This window comes from Petromyzon marinus, chromosome 16 (genome assembly GCF_048934315.1).
Source record: "Petromyzon marinus isolate PM22_M1 ecotype Great Lakes invasive population chromosome 16, UKy_Petmar_22M1.pri1.0, whole genome shotgun sequence".
Taxonomy (NCBI): domain Eukaryota; kingdom Metazoa; phylum Chordata; class Hyperoartia; order Petromyzontiformes; family Petromyzontidae; genus Petromyzon; species Petromyzon marinus.
In genome coordinates, this window is record NC_133682.1 from 2,889,292 (window position 1) to 2,903,913 (window position 14,622).

At 47.2% G+C, this 14,622-nt stretch overlaps 1 protein-coding gene across 6 annotated transcripts in view; it reads left to right on the forward strand.

Moving 5' to 3' along the window:
* ATP8A1 (ATPase phospholipid transporting 8A1) overlaps window positions 1–14,622 on the forward strand; it is a 108,310-nt gene that overhangs the window by 83,842 nt on the left and 9,846 nt on the right. For all 6 annotated transcript variants that reach the window (XM_076067424.1, XM_076067425.1, XM_032955508.2 and 3 more), the window contains 3 exons: window positions 869–930; window positions 2,793–2,849; window positions 3,170–3,277. In XM_076067424.1, coding sequence (XP_075923539.1) covers window positions 869–930; window positions 2,793–2,849; window positions 3,170–3,277 — 227 coding nt within the window. The remainder of the gene's footprint in view (window positions 1–868; window positions 931–2,792; window positions 2,850–3,169; window positions 3,278–14,622) is intronic.

Sequence of the window (14,622 nt, forward strand, 5' to 3'; positions counted from 1 at the left end):
GAGCCGACTCGCGGGGAAAACAGAAACGCGTTTCTCCAGAATGATTTGTGAAATTAGCATATGGAGCAGTGGTGGGTTGTCCCCGTGTGAGCGCGTTTCTGTCTGCGGGTGCGTTCGCTGATGGGTGAATGTGTCTGTGTGTGCGCGCGTTTGCGTGTGTGTGCGCGTGCACGCGCGTGTGTCCGTTCACTTGTTTGAAAGGCTAAACTTGCAGTCTCCACAACAACAAAAAATATATTTAACCCTTAATCGCCACGATATATATTTTTTTATCGCACAGTGTGGGTTTTTGTTCTAATCGCCGCTGTTAAGTATTTATAATGTCAATGTACGGTACATTTTTTTTACTCTCTGTGGACCTTGTGTCTATGTTTATGATATATTTTTTTAGTAAGTAGATCACATTATTATTATAATTCACGGCCAGGAAATGTGTGTGATTATTGAGTGAGGCCAAGGCAGAGGTACAGAGAGGAAATTCAAAAGCAGCATTTTTTTGTGGTCTGAACTTGTAATTTGTTACTCCTTTGTTGAAATAAGTATTTTTTACTACATCGAAGACAACATTAAATATCCGCTTTGAGCTCGACACTCCATCGTTTAAAAGATGCTTTGTAAATAGTTAATGTTGTTTTTTTTTTGTCCTCATCAATATTCTATTTCTTTGCGAAGCCCTTCAGGAAATACAAATGTTGGTCCTGCATAAATATTGATGCAATTTTCCAAATATTCGTGCAGAGAAAGTTACTGCGTATCATCCACGCTCTGCAAAGTTCAGCGATGCAGCCCAACAAAATGTTTACGTGTGTTTTGAATCTGGCCATGCAGGATTTTGGTCTCACGTTTGCCTTTTGCTTTCATTTTCTAGGCACACTGTTTCGAAATGGCCAGGTGGTCGATAATCTCTTTCTGGGCAACATGGTTTATACGGTAAGCAAGATTTACTCTCCAGATACTACAAGGATTTTGTCTGCAAAATAAAGTGTAGAATCTACGTACACATGCTGTGTAATAAATACTCATGCAACCTTGAAAAAATGTACAGCCCTTTGTCAATCCACTGATGGATGAAGGCCTCCCCATGCCATGCGAGTTATGGGGTTTACTTCACCATACTTTACCATGCTGGTCAGTGTGGGTTTTTGTGAAGAGAGGGAAGAAGCCTTGGCCCAGTTCAAATATCGCTGACCACTGATGTTAGCCAAGGCTGGGAATCAACCTCAGGTTGCTGTTGCATTGGTAAGAGAATTTTGTTACGTGGTAAAATACGTTCTCAAAGCTTTGCGATCGTGAGTACTCGACATTTCATTATTTTATTGTTTCCCTTCTACGTGACTTTACCGAAAGAACCAAGAATATTGTGAATCCTTTGAATTGGAGACGATTGTGATTGGATAAAGGCACCACTGTTGGTGCTGATCGAAATCCGTGAAGGTAGCCTGACCCAGAGCAGCGGACTCGCCCGTGATCCCAGACAAAGTGAGTTGTAAACTGTGACTGCCTAGAGTGCTAGGAGATTTCTTGGTGTTTTTCAAGTAAAATCCCCCCCCCCCCCCCCAGAACGATAATCGAGAAGTCCACACTAAACGCCTGACATTTGGGAGCGTGTGTGGCTGTGTGTGGCCATATATCGCTTCTGTAGAGCATACACGTGTTAGCAATGAATTCTGGGCACCATTATTGTTGTTTTTGACCCTATTTGCATATTGTCCCCCGTTTTCCTACATCGGGAGCTCGTGTAACGCGCACGCCCGCTTAAACATTTCCTGCCATATGAACCCTTCACAGTTGTGGGGTTTCCTGGAGAAAAAAAAGGTTGATCGCCCACGTGGATATAGATTGAGATAACCATTTCGAGCTTCATTTGAACACTTCACAATTCACTTTTGTCAAGTTTTATTGCATCATCTCTCCCACGGATGGCCACACAATGAGCTTAATACACTTTTTGCCATCATCTTAAATCCGCCTGCTCTCAACAAAGCCTGCATCCTGGACAATGAGATTTTGTGGGTTATTTAGTATTTTTTTGTCCCCAGAACACCTTTAAATTGAAGATGCAGAGATAATAACGATAATGATGTTTTTGGATGGAGCGCCTCTCCTATACGACGGAGCGTCTCAGAGCACTGTACATCTCATCTGAAACATCTGATAGGGCAGCCCCAGTGGACACAAGGTGGCTCGGCACCTGGTGTTTGTCTGCCAGTAGAAGGCGGTGATTTTTATGCGTAAACCCAGCGTACACTATATCGAGGGTCAAATTGGACCTTGAATTGCCTTTGGCGGGCCACACGTTAGCACGACCCAGAAGCCACGTCTTTCTTTCGCCGTGTTGCCTGGTCCAAAATATTCCCCTCCATTTCCAGACTTTTGCGTCTCAGATGCTTGCAGTGATGGATAAATATCGTCTGTGGCGGTTTTTCAAATGGTAGGCTTTATAGAGCCCACGGGCCAATATGACGTGAAGTCATGGCCCTCATCCAGCCCGTGGGCTGTAGGTTTCCCACCACTGTCATGTGATGTAGTTTCAGATTGGTGGGTGCTTTCTATAACTGACTGGCATACAAATTTTGATTTAAAGCTTTCGTGACTGCATACGTGACTGGCATACTTCAAGGAAATTTGCAGGCTGCAGTTATGCCACGAATAGCAGATTATGTACTGTATGTTGAACTTCTTTCGCACCTTACATAGCCAACCGCGTTAATCGGAGGTGCGGGAGTGAGATGTGGACTCACTCCATGAACTTATTCCGTGTAACTAAGTGTTTGTTTCATTTCTGTTTTTAGTACGTAGTCATCACGGTATGTTTGAAGGCTGGGCTCGTGACATCTGCATGGACTAAGGTAGCGTAGCACCCATACCATGCACAATTTACGCAGCCAAATTGGTGCAAGTAAATGGACTAAACAAGGTTTTATTTTCATGTATGGTTGTTTATATTATTTGTTAGTATTCATGCATCACAAAAGTAGATATGAAGTAAAGTAAAGTAGATATGAATAATAAAATAAATACTTAATATTACTTAACTTGTATTTTATATTTGAATTGGAAATATTTCTAGAGAAATCGAAAAGTATTAGAATACAGCCTCAGGTGCATGATATAATTCATTAAAACACACATAGTTTTCTGAGCCGATTTGTCGTCCACTTCCCTTCAGTTCACACACCTGGCGATCTGGGGCAGCATCGCCATGTGGATCGTCTTCTTCCTCATCTACTCCGCACTATGGCCGCTGATCCCCCTCGCGCCGGACATGTCGGGCCAGGTCAGTCGCTGCCCCCTGGCCCCCCTCCCAACCCCCTCCCTCTCCCCGGCTCCCTCACACGGTTCCCATGCCCCCACACTCGGGGTGGGGGGAGGTTTGCGCCGGCCTCCTTACCCCGTGCTTTCCACAAGTTCACTTTGCGGTTGTATTATTACTTATTTATATATTAACAAAAATGTATTGCTTTTCCATAATGCACTATTTAGGCAAGGGGTTCTTTTCTGCTCCCTGTGCTTTTTGAGTCAGAATGAGATTTCATGTGGGGGGGGAGGGGGGAAGCAAGGGAGGTAATAATTGGGGAATTAATAGCGTCGGCTGAAAAACAGGAGCCAGATGGGCAGCCAGCTGTGACGGGACAACAGGAGGGGGGGGGGGGGGGGGAAACTCACCGGCCCTTCGTCCCGTTCGCCCATTCGTCCCTCTGCTTGTCCATTTGTACGTAGGTACGTACGTACGTCCGGACGTCCGTGCGCGCGCGAAGGAGCCGCGTTTGCGCGTTTGCGTGAGAGTGTGCGACGGGCCGAAAGCTGGGCAGTGTGCCGAGAGGGCCCAGCGCCACACGTAGGTGCAGGCTTTAAACGCGGATTGCGCCGGTGCACAGGCAGCTTCTCTTCCCACATCCGTTGCCGGAAGAGCGCGGGCAAAAAAAACTCGTTGACCCTCTTGAGTGAGAGTAAAAATGCACTCGTTTTTGGAATTTGACCTGTTGGCATTTGCACACACGTGTCATTGTTTAGCGGCTTCTACTGCCCCGGTAACGGCGCAGTGGAAGTGACGTTTAATGAGTTGTGCAACTAGGTTCAGTCTGCATTTTAAGCAGGAGAGTTGAGTCCTGGCGACACACATATGTCAATCAACGCTACTTTAGCACAGCAGCGTGTACAATGTGACGTTGCATTCACGTGAAAAAACGTTCCCGGTTCACGAATCGGGCAGTGAGCATGCATTGAGATCTTCGTGCTGAGATTGCCGCAAAAATTGACTTGCACATTTCTTCCTGTAAAAAAAAGCAGAGAAAAACGAATTTAATGCAGTCGAGAGTGTTCCCATGTGGCTCTTAACGCTGCTGGGAGTTGGGAGAATATAAATTGAGATAAACAGGTGAAGCTGTGCTTGGTCAATTTGCGAGCGATTTTGGCGAAGGTGCAGGTTGTGTCGTGAGCTTTTCTCGCCGCTTGCTTTTGTTGGCTGGGTGGGGCGGCAGCTGTGGCGTTTGGAGGGCAGTGGAGGGCTAAGGTAAGCAAGGCCTCTTGATTAAATCAAGAATTATATTTAAATAGCCATTGGTAAGGCACCGCTGAGGGTCCAAGCCAAGCCAGCAGCTCATTAACGAGCAGGCGATTAACGAGCGGACAACTTTCATTCCTTCTTGATGATTTTTTTTCTTCCCCCACACCACCCCCCCTTTCCTCCACCTCAACTGCTCCCTACCTTTATGAAGCAGCCACTTTTGCTCCCCGTGGCTCCATGGAGCCACACTTATTTTCACAACATTTTAACATAGTTCACGGTCGTGCGCCCTAATTTGCACGCGTGGGATGCATTCGTCAGTGATTGTGCATAACTGGATTATAACTGTATCTGAGTCGGTGCGTATCACAATATATATACATAAACTGTACATTGGTCTCCTTTGTCCATTTGTTATGTTTGTGAAGGAGACGATCAGTATTCCTTAGCTGTGCATTGGGATTCCAGCAGTCAGTTGGCACACGCTTTGCATCAAGATTTGTTTTTAATTAATATCCATATTAGATGTTTTTTGGGTTAGATCGCGTAAATATAAATGTGTCGTTAAACCCGCCTCCACCTGACACAGCCAATTACTAAGGTTTGTCACATAATCCAAAGATGCCAATTCGTTACTAGTTCAGCACACGGGTGTGTTGGAGAATAAGCCCACAACATCTACAATTCGAGTGCGATGTTTCACTAGTAATTATTATTATTTTAATTCTGATCTTTGCCATCGTTAGCGCAGTAACTCGAAAAAAATTGAACTTGCCACCACCGTCACTATCCCCGCCACCGTCATTATCGCCGCTCCGATCGCCATCACAATCACCGGCGCGCTGTTTGGCCGCCTCCTGTCCAGCGTAGAAGCTCGGCTGCAAACGGCGGCCCAGTTAATCTTCCGGCGCCAGGGACCCAGCCCCGCATAATGCGCACTTTGCTGCCGTAATGGCTTCTGGCGAGAGTCTGTAAGTGTTTTCGCAATTACTGTCTGGCAGTTTGGCCTCAAGGCTGGCTCCGTCGCCCCGTCACAGTGAGTCCGCACGTGTGGCCATATTTATTTGTGTTGTGCATTTTTGACACTTTTCCGTGTCCCAAGCCGGGTGACTTGAGGGATGCGTTGGGGCTGAACGGCAGGGTACCCTGCTGCGTCGGGTGTAGATGCCCACGTGTTATTTTTTTGCCAGGCTGGATTAGTCCGCCGAAAATAAGAAACAACATTGTTTATTGTCCATTGTGAATCCACTGCTGATTGAAGGCCTCCTCACACTGTATTGTTCTTGGAGGTTGTTTGACCATACTTAACCGCGCTGGTCGATGCCGGTTGGTGATTGGGGAAGAAGGGGGAACTAGAACTGGTTCGGATGTCACTCACCGTTGACGTTAGCCATGGCGCAGGAATCGAACTCGTGTGACCGGGTTCAAGTCTGCTTCATGCTTTTTTTTTAATTCCCCACGCCAGATGTGGCTCAGGGCGATAATTGAGGATTGTTTAAACACCGGCACATTACCAGTGCAATGGCTGCACCTGCACTGTGAAGAACGGACAGCCATTAGTGGGGTCACACCCATTGCACCTCCGCTCGTGTGAGCCACTCTTCTTCGAGGACAAGTGAAACATGTCAGGAGGAACCGCCTACTATCTATCACGCCACAGTGTAACGTGACAAAAGGGTCCACCCTGCAACTGGTTGAGTTATTAACAAGCTCAGTTTAGCGGTGAGTGAGGAGAGACGGACAGTGATTCGGTGACACTTTAACTTGTCCAGAAGTGCTCTTGGCAGCAATGCAGGCATCTCTCAGCATCCGTCCATTTGTAGTCCATTTGTAGTTCACCTGCAGCAGTGAGCTATGCATCTGTCGCACGTGGGGGGGATGGCCGACAACAGCCTCGTGTGCTTGGCAGGCTTTTAACGTGACACCGAAACGTTGTTAAGTGCCGGGTAGCTTCATAAATAGGGTTCGTGTGGAATGTAGCCAGAGAACCGGAGTTTAATGACAAGTGGGCTGGAGCCACTGGATGTATAACCTTGCCTTGGACACTAATTCCACGCATTCCATGTCTGGTTTCTACAGCAACCTCGTTCTCATCAGCATATATACATCGAGTAGTAAACATAGCTGGATCTTGTTCCGACGCAACACTGCCGTCGATTGTTTCGGCCCATTTACCACGAGCACAGCTGATGAGGTGCTGCTACGTGGCAATTTGTGATAACTGGTGGCCCGTTTTTCCTCCAGCGGCCATTTAGCCACAGAGCATAAATCAATTGCCGCGTTGGTGAATGCGGCGGCCGCTAATTAACGGGGCGCGGTGTCGCACGGGCATCTGTGCGGCGGACGTAAATAGGCCCCTTCTGTGCACACGCTCACAAGTTGCGGGTGGCCGTGGGCACGCACGTGTTGCCCGCGTGCACATTACCACATCGCGCAACAATCGTGCGGTCCTGAAACACTCGTGCGTTGTGACGCTCAAATTCATGGCAGTGGGCGCACGTGAGTGTGCGTGCGCGCGTGCCTGTGCATGTACGTGTGCGTGTGTTAAATGGCGTTACGTTTCATAAAAAGCGGGCACTGGGCGTTTTCTCATCCCCGCAACCATGCCCCCCCGCCAGCCCACGTGTGCCTGTGTGCGACCCGCACGTGTGTGTGCGTGTGTGCGTGCGTGCGTGTGTTGGACTGCTGGTATGTGCGCAAGGCCCCGCGTGCCTACGAGCCGCCGCAGAAAACAAAGGATGAATGTGATGGCCGAGGGAGAGGAAGCAGGGATTGGCGGAGCCTGCGGGAAGTGCTTGTATTTCTAATTGCCTCAATCGGCCCACGCTGGGCCCCTGCGCTGGCAGCCGGCCCACCTATTCAGCATGCAATCACCACCAACAGTTTCCTTTCTTAAACGCTCTTTTGTGCCGCTCTCCCCGTCTTTCCTATATGTATATACCGCCGGCAAATAATGAAGAGCCTCCAGCCAGCAGGTGACAGGTCACTCGCAATGAAGTGCACAGTGAGGCCGTGATGGTCTGGGACAATTTCTTCGCCGTTGATTGTTCCCCCTCACTTTGTTTTCAATTCGGTCCAAATTGTGGTTCACGGCTGCCCCCCCCGCGGGTCTGTTCTCCGCAAGCTGTACGGCCTGTCCCTGCCCACCACCGAGTCTTTGGCTTACATTGCCCCCCCCCCCTCTCTTGGCGAAGCCACCGCCGCCACCGCCACCATCGATCAGGCCGGCTCATCATCCCCCTCCCCGATGCATAAAATGAATGAATGTTTACTTGGAAGTACCGTACGCGAACTGCCTCCATCTTTGAGGTGTGCTCGTGGGGGGCTTGCTTCACCGGCATCGCGTTGGAGCCGCCAGTGCTTTGTGAGCGAGTTTGTACAAATGAGACTCGTTGGACCAGCCCGCACCTGGCTGGCTCGTGCGGTTTGGTGAAGCCGGGATATCCAGGACCGGTTCAGATGTCACTCGCCACTGATGTTGGTCGTGGCTGTGATTCGCATTGTGCTTTCATTACAGCACAAACTATGTTTTAATTGCCTAATGGAAGTTTTTTTTGGGTTAGATCTCGTAAATATATAAATGTGTGGTTAAACTCGCCACCACATAAACAATACATGCCAATTCGTTACTAATTCAGCACACCGGTGTGTTGGAGAGTAAACCCACAACATTTACAATTTAAGTACGACTTTTTGCTGGTAATTACAACCAGCTTCACCAGGGTAAATTTTCTTTAGAAAGTTAACACTTGATGTATATATGTAGATTTTTGTTGTAATGCAAATCAAATATATCACAATTCCAGCGAAATTAGACAACTATATTTATCCTCATTAATGGAGCAAGATGAAACCAATATAATCTGTATCAAACCCTATTTGTACGTACTGATCACAGAGCCAATAACATGACCGTTTAGTTATTTATATTGCAGCGCCACATTTATGCATGCTTTATTGACTTTTAATTATTTAAATAAGTGGCTTATGTACAACCATTAATCAGGAAACGTGTTTATAAAGTGCAGTCTCAAAACTCTGATCCGCTGTACCTCTCTGGCCTCTCGATATGCTGTGAAGAAGGGTTATTGCCTGAAACGTTGCCTCATGTATTTTTCCTTTTAAGGCCACAGTGTTATTGACGAGTTTGTCTTTTCTTACTTGTGCTTGTCGAACACTGCCAACGCAGCACCACCACCACCACCACCACCAAATAATTAGCTTCACTTGAAAGTAATCCTTTTGTAATTCTTGCAAAGGTACGTGTTAAACGAATATCGTTACAAAACTAAACCCATGCTGGTCACGAAAAAAATAAGTCTTAAATTCAATTACAGGGTGGCAGCCTGGCTATAAGTCTCCACCGAAAAAGCTGCGAAGGTTGCTCCTAATCCCACCTGAATTATGGCACTGCGCGGCAAGCGAATTGCGCGAGGCACTGGGTTGCATTCCTCAAATGAAAGGGATAAAAGGGTATTTCATGCTTTGATCCTGTGACGCCCTCCTTGCCGGGCTTCCGAGCCTTAAGCCCTTATCACGGGTTTGTAGTGTGACATGGGGCGGAATAAAAATGCGCGCGGGTTGCTCACGGCCCTGTTGCTTAAGGCTCACACAATTGCTGCCACTGCAGTACTCCGATCATACGTTCAATTTCTTTCGCACCATTGGAGGTGCGGCGAAAAGGCAACAAACTAAACACAAAAAAGCAGCGATCAAGAAATGACTTTTCAATCTAGATTTAAAAGTGCATAGCTCCAGTGGCTTTCTAATATTAGAAGAGCGTTCCAGACGGCCGCAGAAGCGCACCTGAAAGCGTCGCGCGATGCGGTGACCATCGTTGTTCAATGGCTAGCCAAAATTCTAGATTTGAAGTTTTCGTGACTGCAAGGATTCACACTCTTTGGTTTTTTCGGTAAAGTCGCGTAGGTAAAAATTTTTAATAAATTAAATCACGACGTTTCGGGCGCAACACAAGCGTCCTTCTTCACGTGGGGACAACTTAGCGAAAGCACTTTCGCTAAATTGTCGGTGTGTCACACCGCTTAAGTGTGACACACTTAAGCGGTGTGACACACTTAAGCGGTGTGTTTTTGCTAAGTTGTTCCCCACCTGAAGAAGGACGTTGGCTAGCCAAAAGTCGGTGCTGTAAGGATGACTGAAGTTTGCGTGGTGGTTTATGCTCCTTGACGAGATCAGCGAAGTATTGTGGTTCATTTGTGGCAGGCACTTTGTGTGCAATGAATGCGACCTTAAAAATCATTGGGGGCACACAAAAAAAACATCGGCATGCATTTAAGGCATTGAGCTCTTAGTGGGCGTCATTGGACGTGCCAGGCTCTGCTCGCTCTGGCGGGAGTAGGGAGGTGCTGCTGGGTGTTGGCATTAGGGTGGGGCTCTGGAAAGCTGGGTACGGCTCAGATTGTTTGTCCATATGTCTAGCGAGCACGCCGGGGGTTGAGACGGATGTTTGTTTGGTTTTTTGCTTCCAATAACACTTCGTGGTCTGAATGCATGTGCAACCAATTTTTTGAAAATGCACAGACCCGGGGCAGGAGGCTATCGTTCATGTGCTCCCAATGTTTTTTTTTTCTGTATTCCCCGTCACATTGAGAAAAGCGCGCAGGGTCAACGAATGTTTTTTTTTTCCCCCACAACCAAAATCAATAAATACAACGAAGAAGAGGAGCTAAATAATTTTAACAGATCAACTTCCGAGACCGTAGCCATTGCAGCCTTTAGGAAGCCAGTGCCCATGGTAGGGTACTGAGTCAGCGTCTATGAGACACGAAGATTTAGCAGCAGGGCAGAAAAACAGCCGGTCTGTCGAAGTTCCCATGCACAGTTATATTGGCGTTCTTAACTGAGTGGTGAAACAACTCTATGCAAGGAAAGAAAACATCTCGCAATTTGTGTTGGATGCGGGTTGGTCCTCATGATGTATTGCAGTTAGAGACACGGAACAGATGCTTTTTTTTCTTCTTCTGCTTCTGGATTCTATGGTGAGAACTGTGAAGACATTTGATGGGTGGCGAACTGGTCAGAAGTCATGCCCAGAATTGTGTTGAAAGTTAAGGGGTTAGAGAGGCAGAACGGATTGCACTAGTCAGTCTCTGCTGTTTGTTGATAAAATCCCTGAAGGGCTGATTAAGCCCAACACGATCTGGAATTGATTTTAACCAGCACGTGGGAGGGTTGCAGGTCCGCGTATAAAAACATTCGGACGTTGCCATCTTCATTCGTGAGCCATTTTTCTGGACATTTTTCAAAAAATCAAACAAGCACGCCTGATGAGCTTAAATTGTTTTACATTCAATTAATACAATGTGTGGAGATATTAGTTGAAAATGTACTCGTGGTGATAGGTGACGTCATCAACGTGATGACTTACGGTAAAAAAAACCCCGCGTCTGCAAAATTCCGGGAGAATAGTGTTCTTACTGACAAAGCGAGTGAAAGTACTTGGGTGGTGTTGGAGAAAGCTTTGTTTAGTAATGCACAGATTTGCATAAAATAGCTCTGGACAGATTCCATACAAAAAACGATTGCCATTTTGTGTAAAGTCCTTTATTGAAAAACATAGATTCGTACTTGCACGTGTGATTTTTGTTGTTGTTGCAGAGCACAAATGAAATCTGAGTTGCATAAAAACAGAAATGCATTCCTTTGTTGGCCTTTGGTAAGCGACTTGCTTCTCGGGGGTGTTTGAGGTTATTGGACACGGTGGGTTTTTTTCAAAACAAAAACATCCGACCGAACGTTTTTTTTTTGCCCATTGGCCCTTGCGGGATTTCGCAAAGCCTTGGGCCCTGCACAGTTTACCGTGCACGTGCTTTGTGTTCACGTGTATTTGTGTATGTGTAAGGCCGTGCGTGCATGCTTGTGTGCGTGCAGGTGTACTAACCCACCAATTCGTGCTTTCCTTACACTTACCTCCACAGGTGGGAACGCTCGTGTGCACGTGTGTTCATGTGTGGGTGGAGCCGTTGGTGCAAGTGGTTAGTGCACTCCGCTTACGAACTCGGAGTGACCCGAGTTCGATTCGTGTCCACGGCTAGCATCAATGCCATATATCTAAACCAGTCTTGGAGTACTCAGCCTACCCTAAGTCGACTCAACTTTAAATGAGTACTGTGCCTGGCACATCCCCGCTACCTTGGTGTGCCTTTCCGGCCTTCATAGGCACTGCTCGCTAACAGCACTTGCCACAGCAGTCTGTCCCGTGGTTATACGGGTGATCTTAATCTTTGTCGCGTGTTCACATGTGCTTGTGCGGGTGGGGGAAGTGATTCTTTTTTTACGGAGGTTGACTATGCAAGTGACTGTCTCCCTCCCTCCCCTAGGGAGTTAATCTGCTCCTACAATCATCTCTCATCCCTTTGCGCAACAACAACAACAAATTGTGGGGGAAGTTCTTGGGGTAGTGGCTGCATTATTAGATACATGTATTGTGTAACACGAGCCTCATGGCAAGACGCTTCTATCTGTGCATATCGACAAAAAGAGAAAAAAGGAAAATTGTAAACAGAATATTTACAAAAATCAGGCGTTTTAAATTGCTGTGTAAAGGATTTCCGGTAGCATGTGTGTTGCGGTTTAAATCTGCAGCCACAGAAGAAAAACAGTTGAGAGTTGCACTGAATGGGTTCTCGTGATGTTTGTGTGGTTTCCAACATGTGGGTTTTATGTTGTTTCTGCAGTTTTAAATCTGGGTAAAGAGAAGCCAACAAGTAGATCAAAGTCCGTGGGATTTAATATATGGTGATTGCCAATGCATGGGAATTCCACCTTACGGTGTTATTAATTAATATATAAATAGATTATTACAAAGAACATTGGAAACATCATCCGCCATGATCAATCCACTGTTGGATGAATGCCTCCCCCAAGCTGCCGCCACCTTCTTGTACAATATCTTTGGGCCATTTGATAACCTCCAGCGTTCCGTCTGTCAGTTGCTATAACACCGCAGTTCTCCTTCAACATTCGCACACAATTCTGTGTTGCCGCGTGCCTAGTCCATGATTTTATGTTCATTCCGCAAACCTTCCCATCCCAGCTACCCCCTCCCCTCCCCTCCCACCAACTCCCTCCCACCAACTCCCCCCCACCACCCCAGCAGCAGCTGCCAGTCCCCCTTCTCGTTAGCCGCAAACAATCTGCCCTTAAGGAGCCTCGGGGATAATGCCAACGGCCTATAATTACACCTAAAATGTCAATTATTCCATTGGTCCCAACCTCCCTCTAGACAGGAGCGTGCGATGTGAGGGAGGGGGGGGTCCTGGGCGACGCTTGCCGGGGATGGGGTGGGAGGCTGTCGCGACGTGGCGGGAGGAGTTTTACTGGATTTTACTAACGTTAATTAAATATTTTATTTTCTTCTTTCCAGGGTGGAATGATGAGAACGTCGGAGGTGTCATTTTTTTGTGGACGTGGTGGGTTGGCGGGGTTGGGGATTCGCCGTGGCTGCTGGGGCTGAAAGGCGAGGAGTGAGGAGAAGGGACGGGGGACGTGTTTTTCACGCCTGTGCTTCATCGTTCGTGTGATGGCGAAGGTGGATAAAGCGTGCGATAAGGCGCGCACGGGCGAGGAGGCGAATACGGAAGGCACCTGCAGCAGAGTAAACGTTACATCCGGGACGTTACGTGCCTCACCCGAGAGCTTTTCGAGTCGCAGCAAAACATTGTCCTTTCTGACGCTGGAAGAATTGTAGATTTACCAATCTTCGGCAGACGCAAGCACGCGTCAGTGCCAGTATGTCAATACTTCCGAAAATAAGAGTGGCTTGTCATTGTCGTCACCTCTCCCGTTGACTAGCATGCATGTGAACTGTGACTGACGTGGTTTGAGACGGTGGGACAGATGGAGGGGAAGATATGAGAGCCCATGAGAGCGTCTGTGAAAAAAAAAGCTGCCTGTCCATTTTGGCTTCTCACTAAATCCCTTACACAGCAGAGGGGCCGCCAAAGCCCTTTTCCCATTGCACCACCACCATGTCAAATCCACTTTTCGTTAACCTTCAGCGGATACATTTTCCCGGTGTGTCATGGCACGTCTGCCCACTAAAGCTGCCGCGATGTTGAGGATAGAAATGCACATGGGCAGAGCGGAATGGCCACTGTAACCTACATTTAGTTTATCTTGGCAGAAATTCACTCTGACTCACAGCATAAGGGCATTGCTGACAGACTCTCTGCATGTGCAGCACATGTGCTGGTTGGTAGCAATCGAGAACCGCAACAATGAATGAAAACAATAAATCTGTACAGTATGAGCAACCCCATTGATTCATAAATGCAGTGGATTTTGTTCTTATTTTTTGTTACGACATTGGAGCGGAAAATGTAACTGCTTTGCCAGTTAATCTCGTGTGAAAAATTAACAGTGCTGCATTTTTTTATCCTCTCCTTTTTGGAAGGTGATGTTCCAAATGACTTTCTAATTCTCGCAGATGGTGCATCGACATTTGTTAGGCATTTAACGGGTGGCAGCGGTGGGGTGTTGGGGAAAACTGGGAACCTAAAGTCGTGAGCCCTTGGGTTCCCTGCCGCCTCGAACACGAAAGCGGTGTGTGAAAAACCGCATCCGAAATGCTATTTTATCACCCTCTCCGTGGATGGAGGGGCTTCCAAATCGTGTGCGGCTGGGATTATGCGAGAGCCAAACCATGCTGAGTGTCCAGTTGATTGTATGCAGTCAGGTTGCAATGGGACCACTTGTAAAATCCACATTCTATTTATAGTGCATTCTAATGTTTGCTTGACTTAATGTTATAGATTACCCCCCCCCCACTTCGCATATTGATTGGGTATCTTTCTAAACACATTGAATACAATTTACAGCTTGCTGCCTGGAATTACTAACGGGTGTGTTACTAGTAATTCACTTTGCCATCTTAAGAGTGGCTTGAAAGACCAATTTTGATATATTTAAGCTCAACGAGTTCCGCTGTTCATTTGATGATTTACCAACGCAGCAGCCAGCGTGAATCCGCAAAGCGCACTTATGACTGTGTTTAAACTTTGCCACTGGGGAGACAAAGACGGCCGGGCGTGGTTCTGGCCACCCACCCACTCGTGTGCCGTTCCGGCCTTCATAGGTGCTGCTCGCTAACAGCA